We start from the raw sequence: 18,471 nt of genomic DNA on the forward strand, positions 1-18,471 counted from the left end.
CCTCATCTATAAAAGTAATTAGAAGAGGAAATGGCAAACCATTCTGGTTATCTTTGCCATGGAATCACAGAGTCCTACATGACTGAAATGTCTGAAGAACAAAACAAAAATGCACATTTGTTATGAAAGTTTCATTTTTCATTTCTTTTTTCCCAAGGGAGAAAAGAAAAGGAGGAAAAAGGGGAGGGGGTGGAGGGAGGGAGGGGAAAAATCAGAACAGAAACGAATGCAAGGGATAATGTTGTAAAAAAAATTACCCTGGCATGGATTCTGTCAATATAAAGTAATTATTAAATAAAAATTAAAAAAAAAAGAAATTACACAGTGCATTGCATGCAACAGAAACGTAAAAAAAAAAAAGAAAGAAATATAAGCTTCTTGAAGACAGAAAAAAAAAGGAGGAAAAAATTAAATGTTTGTTAATTGAAAAAATTTTAAATGTATTCCAAGGCAGTGTTGAATTTTTTTCATTATATATTACCTTAAATTTCCCTTCCTACCTTAACAAGACATCTTTTTGGAGTCAAGAAGTTTTGACTCTTTGTAGGCCATAGGATACAGTAGCTTTCTCTCATAGAAGGGCTGAATTTTATATAAATACAGAGGATGACTTAAAATCACCTGGTTCTGATTCTCTTCCAATTTCTTCATTGGCTTTTTTATCCAGTTCTTTTAATCATGTCTGACTCTTTGTGGCCACATTTGGAGTTTTCTTGACAGATATTTTGGAATGGTTTGCCATTTCCTTCTCTTCATTTACTAAATGAAGAAACTGAGGCAAGCAGGAATAAGTGATTTGCCTGGGGTCACATAGTTAATCAGTGTCTGTGGCTAGATTTGAACTCATGAAGATGAATCTTTCTGAATCTATGCTTGACACTCTACCTACTTTGTCATCTATCTGCCCATACATTAGCTTTATTAGTTCACACTGGATCAGTGGAAACCCACTGAAACATTTCTTATTAGCCAAATGATTTTATTTCCTCGTTAGAATTCTCCAATGGGATTAATACATATTATTCAAAAGGTGAGACAGATTGAGGAATACAGTTTTACTCTTGATGAATCAGAAAATTAATGGCAAAGTCAGGATCAAAACTCCACAGTTAAATGCCCAAGATCACAATATAGCCTACTAAACCCTATTATGTTATAGTGAAAAATTCTGAATAAGAGACAGAAAATTTGAATTCTAGTCCCTGCTGTGCTCTTAACAGTTATTTGACTTGACCTTAACCAGATCTCTTAAATTCTGGGTACTTCAGTTTCCTCTGCAGCACTAAATCTATAATGCTATGATCTATAAATTGGGAAAAATAATATCCCATTAGTCTACCTTGTTATTCTCTGAATTAAATGAGATGTATCTGAAAGTGAATTGGAAACTCTTATGTGCAATCTGGGCATGAGATATTATCTGTGGTTGTTTTTATTAGCAACTCTTTCCTCCAGCAGGATTAAATAAGTTATAAGCATTAAGTGGTTGGAAATCTGTGACCTGCTGTGTGATCTTAGGTAAGTCACTTCCCTGGACTGCAGGCATCTTTATCATTAAATAAAAAGGATTAGACTAATTAATTCTCAGAGTTCTTCCAGACTTAATGTTCTGTGGTTCCGTGATTCAGAGTTGTGTTGATTAAGCAACGCTTGATTCTTAATTAATTCTTGTTGTTTGGTCCTGCCCTGTGATTTTATTGGTATAAAGAACTACCAGTGAAGAAACTCCTTGTATCCACACGGATCAGCAACTCTTCTGAGATTATAGTCATAGAGAGTTGTCAGGGAAATGAAAGGTTAAGTGCTTGCCCAAAGTAGGACACTTTCTTTCTAAGCAATGACCAATCCTATTTCCCTTTTCCTTTCCTTTCCACCCCCATCATTTCTGTATCCCTATAAGTCAAGACAATTCTGCATGTGGTGTTCAGGTTAAGTCTTGTCCTTTAAAAACTGCTGTTGGAACCACGTCCGTGCACACCTTCTTATCAGCCAGACTTTGTTGTGCCATCTCTAGTATCTCCACCAGCTCATAAATTTCAGTATTTAATACAGGCCCCGTTTACAACCAGCACAGGCCGCAGGAAAATCTCAGGCTGTCTTGTCTGAATTCAGCCCTCTTTGAGAGATTTACTCTAGCAACAATTTATCATTAAGTCGCAATTTTGAAAACAATCTTAATGGACCGCACATGTTATCAAATTAGAGTCAGTTCTCTATCTTCCAGTTCCCCTGGTCTACTTTTTGCTTCCTCTCATCTTTTTTTTTTTTTCTTTCTACTAGGACTTCAGAAAGAGTTAATTATGCATTGTAGGCAGATGCTGTGACAGGAAGGCCTCCTCCTGATTTATGATAAGATTACAGATATTAAAGCTGCTATTTTTAGAAAAGATTCATTTACTTCTGTCTGTCTTTGTTTTCTGTCTGTCTGTCTCTATTTCTTTGTATCTCTCTCTCGCTGTCTCTCTTTTTCTGTCTGTCTCTAATGTTCTGCGTTTTGGTAGCCATAAGTCATTAGTGGTTTTTAATTTTTCTGAAACATAAATAAGGTCTGAAAGGGTAGATTTGTCTCTCTCCCCTTTTTCTTTCTTTTTCTTTTCCTTTCCTTTTTTCCCTTTCTTTCTTTCTTTCTTTTTTTTTTTTCCTTTCGTTTGGCTAATCTGAGGAACGCAACCACATCTGAAGCCACTTGGCTCATTATGAATTTCATGGAAACTGATTCCCTGAAAGTGCTTCCATATGTGCGTTCCCAATATATCCGATCCTCTCTGAACGGGAGGACAAACTTGTGCATGGACTGGAAATGACTTCAGGATGTGACAGAGCAGTCATATGACTGCAGTGGCACCGTGTGTGGCCTCCCCTGAAAGACACGGTGTCCTGGGTGCTGGCTTCCGTCCTACAGTGGATCTGGTTTCAAAGACTATCGACCCTTCCCAGCTTTTTTAAAGTTCTTAATCAAGGACCAGAGAGGGTTACTCACTTTTTTCTTCTGCCACCCCCCTCCCTGTCTTTCTTTCTCTACATCCCACTTACCCAACTGACCCTATCCCTCCCTTTTTCTCCTCAAAAAGGAAATATACTATTCCAACAGGATCCTCAGAAAAAGTTTGGGTGGGTTTAAGGAAAGGTTGAAGTTACTGAAAATTGCCAAGGGTTTTTTTTTTCCTTTCCCCTAGTCTAGCATACTTTCTTAACTGTAGGATCAGATGGTCTTTCAGAATTTGCGAGTAAGCAGTGGAAAAGTACAATTCATGACGGCACTGGAAACAAATATTTATACTGGATAGTTGAGGCAGATTTTTTTCTCTTTTGAAAAAAAAATTGCAAGGTCTGCTAATCCAAGTTTTCATTACTTTTGTTTGCTTTGGTAATTGGTTCAAAACCGTGCTTTTGGTGGTCCCTCTTTTTTGTTAAGGAAATCTTCAGGTGTAGCTCAGGATAACCAAACTTTGACACTTAATAGCTGTGTGACATTGGCCAAATCATTTAACCTCTTTGAGCTTCAATTTCCTTATCAATGGATCAGTGATCAAAGATTTATTAAGTACTGGTTCTCTGCCAGTAGCCATGCTAAGTGCTAAATTTTCATTTGCTTAAGAAGTCTTTCCTTACTCTTAGTACATTCCCTATGAGATCATTTTCATCTTTCTGTCTGTTTGTACATTGCTGCTTGCATATCATTTCTTCTAATAAACTGTGAACTTCTTGAGAACAAGGACTGGGTTTTTCCAACTTTTCTTTATATTCTCACAATTTAGCACAGTGCCTGGCACTTAATAATAAATACTCGTTGACTTGATTGGGGTTACAAAGACAAATGGTAAAGTCTTTGCCCTCAAGGAGTTAGATTCTATTGAGGAAAACAATATATGTAAATATAAGCATATTTAGCATATATACAGATGAAATACAAGGCAATTTAAATAGGGAGTTATTGGGGGGAATCAGGGAAGGTTTTTGCTATAAAATGGAAATAAGTGAGATACCAACTTCAACATAACCATTGTTATGAGCCTCAAATGATGTAATGTGTGACAAGTGCTTTGCAAACTTTAAAATGTCAAATAAATGTGTTATTTTTGTTATTAATGTTATCTCTTATATTTCTTCAGATGTGTGCTATGAGATGGCTTAGAATTAAATGTCATAAAAGATCCTAATTCATTGATACCAGAAATGGTAGATGTAGCATGTTAGGAGGAGGAAGATAACTAATTCAAATAAGCTCCTTGTGGGTAAGAATTGCCTCATGTTTGTGCTTGTACCCCTGTCCCTAGAAAATGGTCTGGTATCTAGTGGGCACTTAATAAATGTTGATTAGTTTACCTTCTTGGTATTGTAATCTTTTTAGTGATAGGAAGAATAGGAAAAATTAGTGAAAAGACCAATCTATACCATGCTTATTCTCATCCTATAACTTGACTCATGTCTATTATCCTTGTTTATAACATTTTCCCTTTTTTGCTGGACAAAGGGAACATACAACATGAGCATGATGAATTCCATGATGAATTTCTACATTGTCTTTGTGATAGATGGTGTAGAGACTTCCCTTACTTAAGTGAAGGGCTCCTGGTGTTTAGGAATGGCAAATTTGGTTGGATTGGTGGAAAGGGAATGTGCCAGAAGTACTTTGTTCAGGTCTCCTTTCTTGACTGAAGTGTTTGTTATCTTTCTTTGGTTTGTGAAATTGGGGTTTCCCTCCAGACTGGTAGAAGAAAGTAATGCTTTGGTTTTAAGTGGTCAAAGGATATGAATAATAATTATGTCACATTTATTAGCACCATGTTTCACCAAGGACTTTCCTCATGACATTTGAATGGAAGGATTTTTCTATCTTTTCTTAATGTACTTTTGTAAACTGCACTTTTTGAGGTAACCAACAGAACAGGCTTCTGTAGATGCTGTTTAGTAGCCCTTACTAAGAATTTTGCAACATATATACTAGTATCTGCTTCATTGAAATGCCACAGAAACTAGAGTCAGGGTTAGATGGGGTGATGGAAAAAGAACTGAATTAGCAGTCAAAAGTTGTATTGTCTAGCTCTTCTAGGCCCTAGTCCTGTGATCTTGGACAAGCACTTCCTCTTATCTGGGCTTCACCTGTAATACAAGGAGGTTGGAACAGATAATGTCTAAGATTCTTCACATCTTTGGTGGTTCTGTGAAAAGCCGTGAGGTAGAGACTGATGTATTAGGCGAAGAAAAGAGAGCCAGATTATTGTAGAAATAATGAAGTCAATACCCAGGGGCAAAAATTCCTAACTAAAACACAAGGTTAATTAGCATTATCACATTATCAAAATTAAAGGACACTCCTTTTCTGTTAACAACAGGTTGATTACTTGGGAGAAGAGTATATTAAACTTTATAGAGAAATTCGTGATATTTGTTGGGAAGTGATCAGACAAAACATATTAGCAAATGTTTAAAAATCTCCAAGACTATTGGAGGTGCAAAGGATCAGTACTTTTTCTTCAGATAGAAAAGTCTTGAATATGTCTCATTGCAAATGATGTTTAAATAGTGTCAATACTCTAATAAAGATAATGCCTGGACCTGTGATTTCAACTGTCACAGGAAGTTCTTTGATAAAGAAATGCCTTCCACTAATACGGGTTGGTACTTTCTCTGCAACTTAGAGAGGTGCTTAAATCTCTTAGAAGTTAAGTGACTTGTCCATAGTCACACAGCCCTGATGAGTCAGAGGCAGCATTTGAACCCAGGTCTCTCTGGCTTCAGTGCCTGATTCTTTTTGTGTAATAACACATTGCCTCTAGAAGTACCATGAAGAGGTTAATATAAAGTATTCAGGCTTCATTTAGTTTAGTTCATCCATTAACTCCTGGCACTTAAAAGATCACAATAAAGCTTTAAAGTTAGCACCTCATAGAGGTAAAGGATACGCAATTTCTGTAACTTATCAGGAAAGGAGGGGTTTTCAGGGGGATCTTGGTTTTCCTCCTCAATAAAATATGTGTATATATACATATATACGTATATACATATACATTGTATCCCATTGATTAGGGGTTGAGAAAGAGAATAATAAAGTGTGTATGTACATATATACATGTATATACATATACATTGTATCCCATCGATTAGAGGTTGAGAGAGAATGATAAAGTGTGTGTATGTACATATACACATGTATATACATATACATTGTATCCCATTGATTAGGGGTTGAAAAAGAGAATAATAAAGTGTGTGTATGTACATATACACATGTATATACATATACATTGTATCCCATCGATTAGAGGTTGAGAGAGAATGATAAAATGTGTGTATGTACATATATACATGTATGTATATACACACACACACACACACACACACACATTGTATCCCATTGATTAGGGGTTGAGAAGGAGAATGATAAAGTGTTAGTGACTGAGAAGTGGTCATATAAACACTAAACTGACTCCCCACTCCTACTACTCACTGGAAACCAACAGGATTTTCATTCTAGAGCTCTCCTTTCCTTTTTCCACTCAACAAGACTTTTTTTATTGAGAGCCTCTTAATGTGGTTAATCCTGTTCCAGGTCACCATAGAAAAGGCAAAAAAGTACAAAACACAATCCTACCCCTGATTATATATCTGTTTAGGTCATATCTGTAATAATAAAAAAAAAACTGGTGAATTCAGAAGTGGTTATCATAGACAGCAAATGGTGTCAGAGCTTAGAGATTCTCCATCATTACTTCCCTTGAACTTTCTTTACTGTCTCCCACTGTACTACCTCTTACCTGCTGCTTCTGATGGATTAGAATAGAATAGGGAAAAGAAAACAAAATCCAAAACATTTATTATGCCCTAACTCTATGCCAGGTACTGAGAATAATACAAATAGAAAAACCAAAATAGTCTTTGCTCACAGTCTAATGGAGGACACAACATTAAAACAACTATTTACACACAAGGGATATATGGAATAAATTGGAGGGATATTCTCAGAGGGAAAGCACCAAGATTGAGGAGAACTCAGAGAAGCATTTATTTGCTGGAGCCTATGACAACTTGGGAATAATAGGCTTCTGTGAAGTCAGCTATCCTTAGAAAATGTCAGACCCTTCTAAGCACTTTACCTAGCCCAGGCAGACCAGAGTTAGCTCATTATTAGCATAGAAGGTGACTTCAGAAAATTTCATGAGTTCCCATAAGTGTCCAACTTATGATTGGTGCATCTCTTAGGCACTGGGAAAGTTCAAGTCAGTGAATTCTAGTTAGGTAAACAGTAGTTTCATAAGGCAACAGATTAAAAAAAAATAACCATTCAGAAAGAGAATAGAACAAATTAAATGTCATTTGAACCAATTCTTTTTAACTGACATCAACTGTCCTTTGTATACTAGATAACGCCCTTTGTAACTAACATCAACTGTTCTTTGTAATATTGCCAACTAGGCTTTGAAATGAAATACTTCTTCTATGGTACCCCCAAACATCTGAACCCTCCCGTTTTCTAGAAAAGCTTTGCTGCTGGTTGTGTATGAAGGAAAAGGGAAATAGTGATGGAGGAAGCTACTTGTATGGGATGCTTTTGCTACTTTTAAGGTATCCCCAGGGACCTTATACAATGCTTGCACACCTAATCATAGTGTTATTATGATGAAAGCAAACTTTAAAACATACTTCTTCAGGTGGAAGAGTGAGGAATTTCTCTCTACTGATGCAAATAGGCACCTTATCTTCAAAGTCTTAAAAAGTGCCTGGGGCACCAAGAAGTCAGCAAAGCACTAATTGAGCTCTTAATGTATGCCTAGCATTGCTCTAAGCATGGAAAATACAAAGAAAGACAAAAAACAATCCTGTTCTTTAGTAAATATATAGGTTTATACACGATAGAAGCAGTAGAAGGAAGGGTACTCTGAAAGTGGAAGGGCCTAGCAGTTGGAGTAATTTAGTCAGTGTACATCAGAAGCAGTTCATAAAACCAGGTCTTCCTGACTACAGGCCTTGCACCCGTTACACCAAAGGAATCTCCCACGATGAGTTCTTATTAGTTATTGTTATGAATTATGACTTGTTGGATAAGCAACATGCTCCAAGTCCGCTTCCTTGGTTTAGAAAGCCATAAAGGGGGCATTGATGACATAGCATTCACCAGGACCCCCAGAGTCTTCTTCTTAGGGGCTTTTGTTAAATAAGTGGAAAGCATTCTTCTTTCACTTTAGCTGATGTGATGGTATATTAAATTTCTAGCAACTGGTGACTTTAAAAAAAATCCCCACAAAACAAAACCAACAACAAAACAATTCTAAAGGTTTAGGGACATGAGGAAAGACTGAATGAGCAAGATATAGTAGCCAAGTAGCCCAAAAAAGAGAGGGGGGAACTAAAGTCTGGGAGTTCAGATGAAAAACACAGTGATTTGGAAGTACAGAGACAGACGTATTCAATAAAGGAAAATGTAATTAAAGTATCTGCTTCTGTGGTAATTATCATAAATAAACGGAAGGCTCAGAAAGCCTTTGCATTTTTGTTTTAAAGCATACTGTGCACCTCAAGGGTTGGATTTTTCCCCTGCAACAGATTATTTTAAATGATCTCAGGTTGCACTTTGGAAAGTTGTTAAAACTTCCTCACACAGAAGACATATGCAGAAGTTTAGGAAACATTTCTTTGGTAACGTACCAATAAGTTAAAATGACTAAGCAAATTCCAGCAAATTGCATTGTTTGTAAGTTATAAAATTATCCCATAATCCTTTTAAAGTCCACATCAAGTTGCTGTGCCCAGAAGGAGTTAATCCTCGGGACATTACAGTCTGTAATAACTGGAAGTGATTGGCCAAAGTGCCGTAAACCTGGCGGAAATTTGTTGCATTGTTTTCCATAAACCACAACCAGAGCTCATTAATTGAAAAATGAATGTCAACTGGCATTAGCTGGCATCCATAAAGCAGAAGGCATAGTGACCCTGGCATGTGATGGGCTGTAAAAAAAAAAAAATCAACAAAATAGTAACAGGTAAAAGAAGTGGGGGAGGAAAAGAAGGGGGGGAAATGTGAATTCAAAACCATCTTGGAACTTACTGGCAAAGTGCCAAGTATGGAGCTTTAATGAGGCTTCTGCATCAAAATAAATGAAACCACATGGAATTTTAATTATTACTACAGTATTTTAAATACAAACACAAGAGGAGTATTCTCTGCTTTAAACAGTCTATCTTGTGTGAACTCTGTGGCCCAGTGGGGAAGACATTGACATTATGAATGTGACTTCATTCTGTTTTAAATTGCTAATGTTCAAGCTTCTCTTATGTGATCTGAGCATTGAACTTGATGTACGCAGGAGTTTGTCTAAAACTCTAGGCTGAGCCAGCTACAAGTTCAGTTCACCTACATACTTTGAGAGGAAAACGTTTTGGCTTAAGAGCAACTGTGGTTTGCATTCATTGCCTGCGTTGTGCAACCTTAAACATAAGCGTGGGGGTAAAGGGTTTGGGGGGGCAGCATGAACAAAATCCTCTTCAATTCCTCTATACTCCCATCTGCCTTTGGGCATCAGTTAATACTTCTTGAGCTAGTCACCCCAAGAACATTCACTACTTTTCTTTCAGCTTTTACCTCCCTTTTTCATAGTGCTGTATGTCAAAAGAAGGGGCACTTGTAAGGCCAGTCGAGAGAGAGAGAGAGAGAGAGAGAGAGAGAGAGAGAGAGAGAGAGAGAGAGAGAGAGAGAGAGAAGAGAGAGAGAGAGAGAGAAAGAGAGAGAGAGAATGAATCTGGAGTCGGCTCAGGGGGATTTAGCGGAGCCAGAACTGATTTGTCATCCTGAAGGCATTTGCTTCTGGTTGCCGAAGCTGCCCGCCATTTTTTATCCTTGGCCTGTGGGCCTGTACTTTTGCTTAGAGTGGATAGTGAAGGCGGGAAAGAGTGGGCTCCTCTCACTGTGGCCAATTCTCTTTTCCTCCTTTTGCTCTTGTAATTCTCATGCTTTTCACTTCTGCCTGTGGCCTTCTACCTCTCAACCAATATGGAAAGGCACTCTGATCCTCATAATAAGAAATTCTCAGGCTATGATAGAAGGATAGTGAAATATAAAATAAATATATAAAATATATAAAATAATCATAATAAATATAAAAAAGTCAATTCTTTTAAAAATTAAGAAAGATCTTTTCTGCTTGCTAGTCTACTTGATTTGGTTAATGTGAGAGAAAGACAGGTTAGCAATCTCTCCTTTGGATGGTTATCCTTTATAAGTCTAGATTTAAGTTACAGAGCATGGGGTCTCCATTTTGTGATAGAACCCAGTCCTTTTCTTTAAACAATCCAATCCAACAAATGTTTATTAAGCATCTCCTGTGTGAATGCGTTAAGCTAGGTACTTAGGGTACAAAAACCAGATAGTCCCTGTCTTCAGTGAGTTTTTGTTATTCCATCATGTCCAGCTTTCATTGGACCCATTTGACATTTTCGTGGCAAAGATAATGGAGTGGTTGCCAATTTTTTCTCCATTTCATTTCATAGATGAGGAACTGAGGCACACAGCTAGTAAGTGGCTGAGGCCTGGGGCTTCTTCTTAACTTCAGGTGTGGTACTTTATCCACTACTCCAACTAGCTACCCTTTCAGGATCTTAAAGCAGTATTCTGTAAGCACTCTGATCCTCATAATAAGAAATTCTCAGGCTATGCTAGAAGGATAGTGAAATATAAAATAAATATATAAAATATAAAATAATAATAATAATAAATATAAAAACATCAATTCCTTTAAAAATTAAGAAAGACCTTTTCAGGTACCTAAAAATGATAGAGCATGCAGACATAAGGCTAAATAAAAAGTTGGAGGCAATCAATCCTTGAGTTTATTAAAGCATTTGTGACTTAAGAGGGCTTATTTCAGTTCTTTTAAATTTGGAAAACTAAAATTAACCAATACATGTAAGAACAAGCATGCATTTTTAAAGATTATCACTTGGGATTTTTAGTGTCATTTTTAGTAAATTCAGAAGGTTAATTTTTTAATGAAATAGCCTAAAACTCTGTCAGGTTCTGGTGCTGCTTATTGAGCAGAAGCTTTAGAAGTCAAAGGACATTAAATTTTACAGAGAAAATTGTGCCTCCAGGTTATGGGCACAAACATAACCCAGATAACCAGTTAATATGAAGTGAGGCCATTTCTGTAGAATGGGAATTGTCTCTTCGATGAGAGTTGTAAGTTGAGTTTTTTGATTCTCCCTCCTACATCTATTACAGCACAGAAACCATTGTTGCAGCTACTACAAGTCAGGCCTACTCTTACAGACCAGAAACCTGAAATTCAGTGAGATAAAAGACACTCAACTCCTTACCCTCCAAATTGATCTCTCCAATTTATTATGGAAAGTTTTTGGTGGAAGTTCTGAGAAGGATCCCTTAGACACCCCCATTAGGTATTCTAGAATGATAGAATATGAGAGTTAGCAAGAATCAGTGATATTTTAATTCAGCCCCCTCATTTTTAGGTGAGGAAACTGAGGCCTACAGATTAATAACAAATTAAATAATACTAATCATACAAAAATAATAACAATCATTATAATAGGGAACATTTATGTGATGCTTTAAAATTTTCAAAGCACTTTACATACATCATTTCATTTGATCCTTTTGAAATACCCACTTTAAAGATGAAGAAACTGAGTTAGGGAGGTTAAATGAATGAATGAATGAATTCCTGTAATAACCCAGGATAGTAAATGTCTGAGGCAAGATTTCAGCCCAGGTCTTTTCTGATTCTTACCACTGCACTATGCCATGATAAATAAAGGAGTCTTAGGAAGTCTAGTACAAATTTTATTTAACATTACATTTACTTTAAAATGAGAAGAATAACTTTAAAAAAAATGCACACCAAACAAGTACCAAGTGTCAACTGAGGATGACAAGATCATATTGGGAAATTTCATTTCAGCCTGGTTCAGTTTAGAGGCCCTGCTCTCATGTTTTCTTTAATAACAAAATGACAAATGTTGGACTTATTCACATTCATTTCTGTACTATATGCAGGAAATGATGGGCTTTTTGTTAGCAAACATTTAACTGTTTCTGGAGTTCAATGAAACTCTGAATTGCACCCAGAAAGAGGAAGGTGAAGAAAGCCCAGAATACAGTTTTGGAGTTTGTCCTTGTAACATGGCTTATGGATTTTTGTGGTTGTTCTAAAAGTACTTTGGGCTTCTTTGGGAGATGAACAGAGCTGATTGATAAATGCTGTAAGACTGAAAAGTTGACCTTTCCTTTTGAAGATGTATTTGTGAATCATGATTCCTTTTGGGGAAACTATCATTATATCGTTTTTTTTTTTTCTTAAAAAAAATTTAAAAAATTATTTTAATTGATATTTACAGATTTTTTCCCCCATCTTTTGTTACAATTTTTAGGTGCTTCAGAACTGGGCCCTTTTTCAGACCCCAGGCAGTTCACAAGTATTTCATCCCTCACTGAGAGCCGCTTCTCCAACCCACGAATGCACTATCCAGCCACCTTCACTTACACACCGCCCGTCACCTCAGGCATGTCCCTCGGTATGTCAGCAACCACTCACTACCACACCTACTTGCCACCACCCTACCCTGGCTCCTCCCAAAACCAAAGTGGACCATTCCAGACCAGCAGCACTCCATATCTCTACTATGGCACTTCATCAGGATCATACCAGTTCCCCATGGTGCCAGGGGGAGACCGCTCTCCCTCCAGAATGCTTCCGCCTTGCACCACCACCTCGAATGGCAGCACGCTATTAAACCCCAACTTGCCCAACCAGAATGATGGCGTTGACGCTGATGGGAGCCACAGCAGTTCTCCAACTGTTTTGAATTCTAGTGGCAGAATGGATGAATCTGTTTGGCGGCCTTATTGAAATTCCTCCGGCAGTGGCCCAAGCACCTGCGAGCCCCCCAGCCCCAACAAAACAAAAAAAACAAACAACAACAACAACAAAAAACCAAAATTCCAAAACCAAACATATATATACATACATACACACACATGTATGTGGCGACACACAAACACCACACGCGTGTGTTCACGTGTGTGCTTTACATGTACTGTGCCCGCACAGTACTGCGATCTATGCCATGTATATGTGTCTATACATATACCGGGGCATATGTGTAGATGCATAATATAAACACAGATGACATGTATGTGTGTGTATGTATATATGCTATCTACAAAGTGCCTGTTTTTTCAGCGTTTTCACTCGCTGAGTCGTGTTGTTTATACGGTTACAAGGCTACATGATCCTGGGAGGAAAAAGGCCGAGCAGTAGCCTCATAGTTGAGTTTCAGATCATGTGAATCCTAGCACATTCTTTGCTTTTGAAACAGCTACCCTTGTTTTCTTTCTATTTAAAAATGTACTTTTGCATACCCACCAACAAACCAAGAAGGCGGCGGTTGGGTTTTTTGGGTTGCTGTTGCTTGGACCGTCACGAATCACCTGTTCTTGTGCCAATTCTGAGAGGTGGACTCCAGGTATTAGGAGGAAAAAGGGCGCTACAGCCCCCTCTGTGTGCTTGAAGCTTCACAAACCCTCCGTATATGGCGAAGGTCACGTGAGGTATTGGACCAGTGGATCCGGCCAGTGCATTTTCCAAACCAACTTACAAAGTTGGTGTAGATGCACATAAACGAAATAGATAGAATGAGAGCTTCCATTCAACTCTAGACTGTTCCTAATAGATGTTGCAAACTTCTCTTTAACTTGCTGCAGATAAATAATTGAATTTTTTGGGGTTCATATTTTTTTTCTACATCAAAAAAAAAATTACTCTTCGTGGTACCAGTTGGAATAGGTAATCTTAATGGGTTTTTTTTTTTTGGCCTTTTTCTAGTTAACCAGAAAGAACCCCCATGCCTACAATCAAATCCTTTCCATTTTTTTTATGCAAAAAAAAAATGAAAATGGCAATATCTTCTTATAGCCATAAGGGTATAGATAGTATTTGTGTTTCATTTGTGTGTTGTTATTTGTTTTCTTTTTTTTTAAATTATGAATATGTGTAAAATCTGAGGTTTCTTGCTGACGTGGATGGTCATATAACTTTAAAGAAATATTTATAATTATTTAATAACATTTGGACCCTTTAAACATTTCTTAGTGTATTGCTATGTTGACTTCGGTCTCTAAAAGTGCTTTTTATTAAGTAACAAAATTTCTTCAGTGGGCTATAGCCATACCTGAAATATTGCTAAGCAATTTCAGTTTGTCCAGGCATAATGTGATTTTTAAAATGCTTTCATCCCCAAGTATTTTGGATGTAGCATATTTTTGTGATGTATGAAGGAAGTGTTGTGTTTAATTCAATTAGATCTTTGGTTACCTTCAACACAGTTTGCCTTTTTAAGCAATAAAGATTAGGGAGTGAAAAAACAACCTTTTAGCTTTATCACTTATGTCGCCCTTCATCAGCATGAAATGCTGGAGTGATGTGGTTTCTTAACTTCTTTCAACTGGAAATGATTCTTGTCACATTAAAGAGACAAGCACAAGTAAATCATTGAACTGCAGGGAAAAAAATGTTCTGTGGTTTCAGAGTTTAGCAAAACTCCAATCTCCAAGCTTCATACTGAAGATGCAAGTCACCTTAAAGCCACATGTGTGGATAAAGGCCTCTATCAGGATACACCACAGTCCAGGGAAGCCAAATTGCACCTGGGTTTCTTAATCAATCAGCTTTACCAATCCTGAAATCGGGGGGAGACCCAGTCTGCTCTGCCCAGAGCCCCTCTGGCCCCCTGCCACCACATTTACATTTAAAGGAGTGGATCTCGGCCATTTTTTGTCCTAAGTGGAAAGGTTGCCTGCTTACAAGTCTCAGCAGGTCGTTGGACTGAGAGGGAACACAGCATGTTAGGACCTGCTGTCTTTGAAATTGTAGTTCTTCATATAAAGAGTAAATCAAGGTGTTTAGGGGCGACACTGGAGAGGAATTCAGGCTGTATCTGCCCTTTGGGATGCACTTTTACCACCCCTACAGTCAAAAAGCCTTCAGTCTTACAATAATGTGAGGTCACGTCATATAATGACATCAGGTCTATTCTTAGCCAAAACTGCAGGATATGTTTAATATTATTACCAGAGAGAGACCCAGATTTAAATTTTGAACCCGCCCCTCCCCCCAGCAAAATATGTCCTCAAAAATCCCTTTCTCCCCCAGTATTGCCCCCAGCCTTTAGAACCATTCATGTTCTCCCATATAGGGCAGAAACTCGTTCTGTGGGCTTCTGATTCCTACCTAGGCTGAGTGGCAATGGGGCCTGTGGGTGATGGTTACGTTATGTTCCTACCATTCAACCTAGCTCCTAAAGAAAATGGAGGGGGGAAAATCTTTTGCCTTCTAAAGGTTGTATAACAAGTATGCTTAGATGTATAAGCTACTTTCCTATTTCTTAAGTTTTCCTTTAAAGATGGAAGCTGTAATTGATACTATTTATTGTTGGTTTGTGGCAGCTTGAAGCACGCCACTGCCCATTATTTGTAAGTGTAAAGTATGTGTGTTGGTTTCAGCAGCACTTAAAAAAGCCAGTGTCTGGTTACACATTTCAATGTTAATTAATCGAGAGGAAAATGTTACTGCCAGTGCCAGCTGTAGCCTATTTAATTAAAAAAAAAAAAGGTACTATATTTGTACGTTATTTTTTATGCAGAAAAGGGCTTTTTAAAGATTACTGTACACATATTAAGTGATTTTTTTTAGGGATGCTTTTGTGTTGAAATGTTGTTATAGTGGCTGCAGGCAGCAACCCAGAAACACTTTAAAAAGATTTTTTTTTCCTTTGGTAAAATTCAAGCACTTCATTTCTTTTTTTCTTTTTATTTTTTAGAGGGGGGAGGAGAATAATCCCCACTTCTTAGACCATAGTCTGCCTTTTTTTTTTTTTTAAGCCTCTTTTCCCTGCTTTAGTGCGTATTCATTTTTTTTTTTTTTTTTTTTTTGGACAGGACCATGAATTTGCATTGGGTGATCAGTACTTGATTTTCATTTTCAAAGAAAGGGGGGGAAAAGATTTCCTGTCTGTTTAATCTTATGAAACCAAGTACCATTCCGATAGAACAGGCTTGAAGGAGATGTGTTTTCCTCAGGGCTAAACCAGCACGGTCCTATAGGCAGAAATGTTGGCAGAGTTTATAGAGTGACCAACAAAGCTTAGCCCATATCAATCTCTGGATGTCCTGTTGTCTCACAAATCTTACCTATGTCACAGATCCAAAACAAGTGCCACAATTCTTCTCGTAAACTGACAGAATGTCATCTAACTAGTCCCTGTAGACTTTGAACAGACCAACTATTATTTGCTCTTTAGTTGTCTGCATCAGGCCAGCACCCTTTAAAACTTCTGTGCAGAGAAACATAAGCCGTTAGAGACCCCACAAAAGTGAGGAGAAGTGATGGATGCGCTGGTTCACAAGAGTTCATTCCCATCTCGATTATTAAGGCCCGTTCCAGAATCTAGGTTAACTAGACTGACCACAAAACATTCTCAAAAGCAATAATTACACCGACAACATTCAAGAAAACTGTCAACAAAAAGACCAGTCTTCTGAACCTTGAATTTGTTATTTTTAAATATAATTCACTTCGTTTTAACATTTTTCTTTGTGAGAATTTTTAGATATTTGTTTACTTCATGTTTACAGATAACTGTTTGCTTGTTAGTGCAGTATGTTTAATTATATCAGCCAAAACCATACTTTACAGTAATTTTTTTTTAGGTATTATGAATGAAATTCCATTTTTTTGATATGCTTTACCATTCTTGGTTGCTGATGGAACAAAAATATTTGTAGCATTATGTGTAAATACATGCTTTTTTATTTTTATTTTTTTTCCCCAATTGCTATTGCGCTTTCCGTGCACATATTGTACAAATTCTGCTTTGTGCCACAGATCACGATTGTGGATGAGTTTACTTTTAACTTCAAAGGGACTATTTGTATTGTATGTTGCAATTGTAAATTGAATTGTTTGGCATTTTTCTCATGATTGTAATATTAATTTGATGTTTGGATTTAATTTTCAATAAAATTGCTTTTTTTGTTTTGTTTTGTTAAGTGTTGTGTTTCAGACTTTTCTCTTGACTCTCTCTTCTAGTCTTTTTCAAGTATTTATCTCACTTCTGCCTACACCTGACTGAATTATTTTCACATGGCCTTTACATACCAGGGCTCAAAGGAGAGTGCAAATCCTGAATGACCACTGAGAGAAGGAATTTGGGAAGGAGTTCTCTTACTATTTGGCTCTGTGTCTACAGACAGATGGGAGAAGAAACTATCGATGAGTTTCATTTCCCTTTCATCTACTAGGAGAGATTGCTGTGGTATAAGTGGGGTGAGCACTGAATTTGGAATCAAAAGACTTGGGTTTGAATTCTGCCTATTTCTTACTACTTGGCTGATCTTTGGATCTCCCTTTCCTCATCTGTTAAAAAAAAAAAAAGAAAAAAGAAAAAAAGAAGAAGGGATAGTATGAGATGATTTATAAGGATCCTTCCAGTTCTAACTCCCATGAACTTTAGCTTCTAACTGTGGATAGAGCTACTTAAGGGTTTTTACTGTTATTCAGCCATTTTCCACTTTGAATCCCTTTCAGGGTTGGCAAGGATGATGGAGAAGTTTGCCATTTCCTTCTCCAGCTCATTTTACAGGATGAGGAAACTGAGGCAAACAGGATTGAGTTTGCTCAGGATCATACAGCTAGTATGTGTCTATGGCCAAATCTGAATTCAAGAAGTTATCTTCCTGACTTCAAGCCCAGCACTCTGCTGTATCAACCAGCTACCTGTTGAATTAGCGCCAAATATAGGAGACATCCTTAGTCTTTTTTTTTAATTTAATTTTTTTTATTTTTTCATCCTTAGTTTATCAAAGTTTTCATATCAACAAGTCAGCTGCTTACACCAAGTCAAATAAATCTGGGGAAGTATTGGAATCTTGGTGTTTCTTTCTGACCCCTTTTCCCCAATTTTTTTTTTAATCCTGAAAAATGAAGATCAATCAGAATTCAAGAAATGAAATAGAGTTTGGTCGGCAAATTCCACCTCACAAAGTTTCTCCTGGTGATTATACTCCTTGAGTTTGGATCTCCTGAGATCTTAAGCCCCAAGGAATCAATAGATTACAAGGGATCCCTGAACATGCATGAGAGAAAAAAAATCTTTATTTTGGTTGAGTTCTGATATTTAGCATTTCCTTCTAATATTTAAAAACTTTATTCTGAGGAAGGGGTCTGTAGGTTTCACCAGTCTGCTGAAGGCTCCATGACACACAAAAGCTTGAGTCCCTGCCCTGTTGTGAGCATCCCCTTGGAAGTAAATACTCAGTTAGGCCCACCTATGTTGTGCCCTCTCATCTCCTGTTTTTCAGAGGTCTTTTTTAATGCCACGTGTTTTCTGTTCTTTTTGGCTTACCACACTCCTATAAAGAAGGCCACAGGAAATTGTGGTACAGAGAAACTCTAGAATTTGTTC

At 37.3% G+C, this 18,471-nt stretch overlaps 1 protein-coding gene across 2 annotated transcripts in view; it reads left to right on the plus strand.

Moving 5' to 3' along the window:
• Positions 1-18,471, plus strand: part of RUNX2 (RUNX family transcription factor 2) — a 456,664-nt gene that overhangs the window by 242,661 nt on the left and 195,532 nt on the right. Inside the window, exon 7 of one of the 2 annotated variants that reach the window (XM_051997071.1) lies at positions 12,382-17,056. The exons of the other annotated variant lie outside the window; for it this stretch is intronic. Coding sequence (XP_051853031.1) covers positions 12,382-12,860 — 479 coding nt within the window. The 3' untranslated portion in view covers positions 12,861-17,056. Of the gene's footprint in view, positions 1-12,381; positions 17,057-18,471 lie in introns of those variants that run through there. 2 annotated transcript variants of the gene reach the window in all.

Source organism: Antechinus flavipes, chromosome 4, assembly GCF_016432865.1.
Source record: "Antechinus flavipes isolate AdamAnt ecotype Samford, QLD, Australia chromosome 4, AdamAnt_v2, whole genome shotgun sequence".
Classification (NCBI taxonomy): domain Eukaryota; kingdom Metazoa; phylum Chordata; class Mammalia; order Dasyuromorphia; family Dasyuridae; genus Antechinus; species Antechinus flavipes.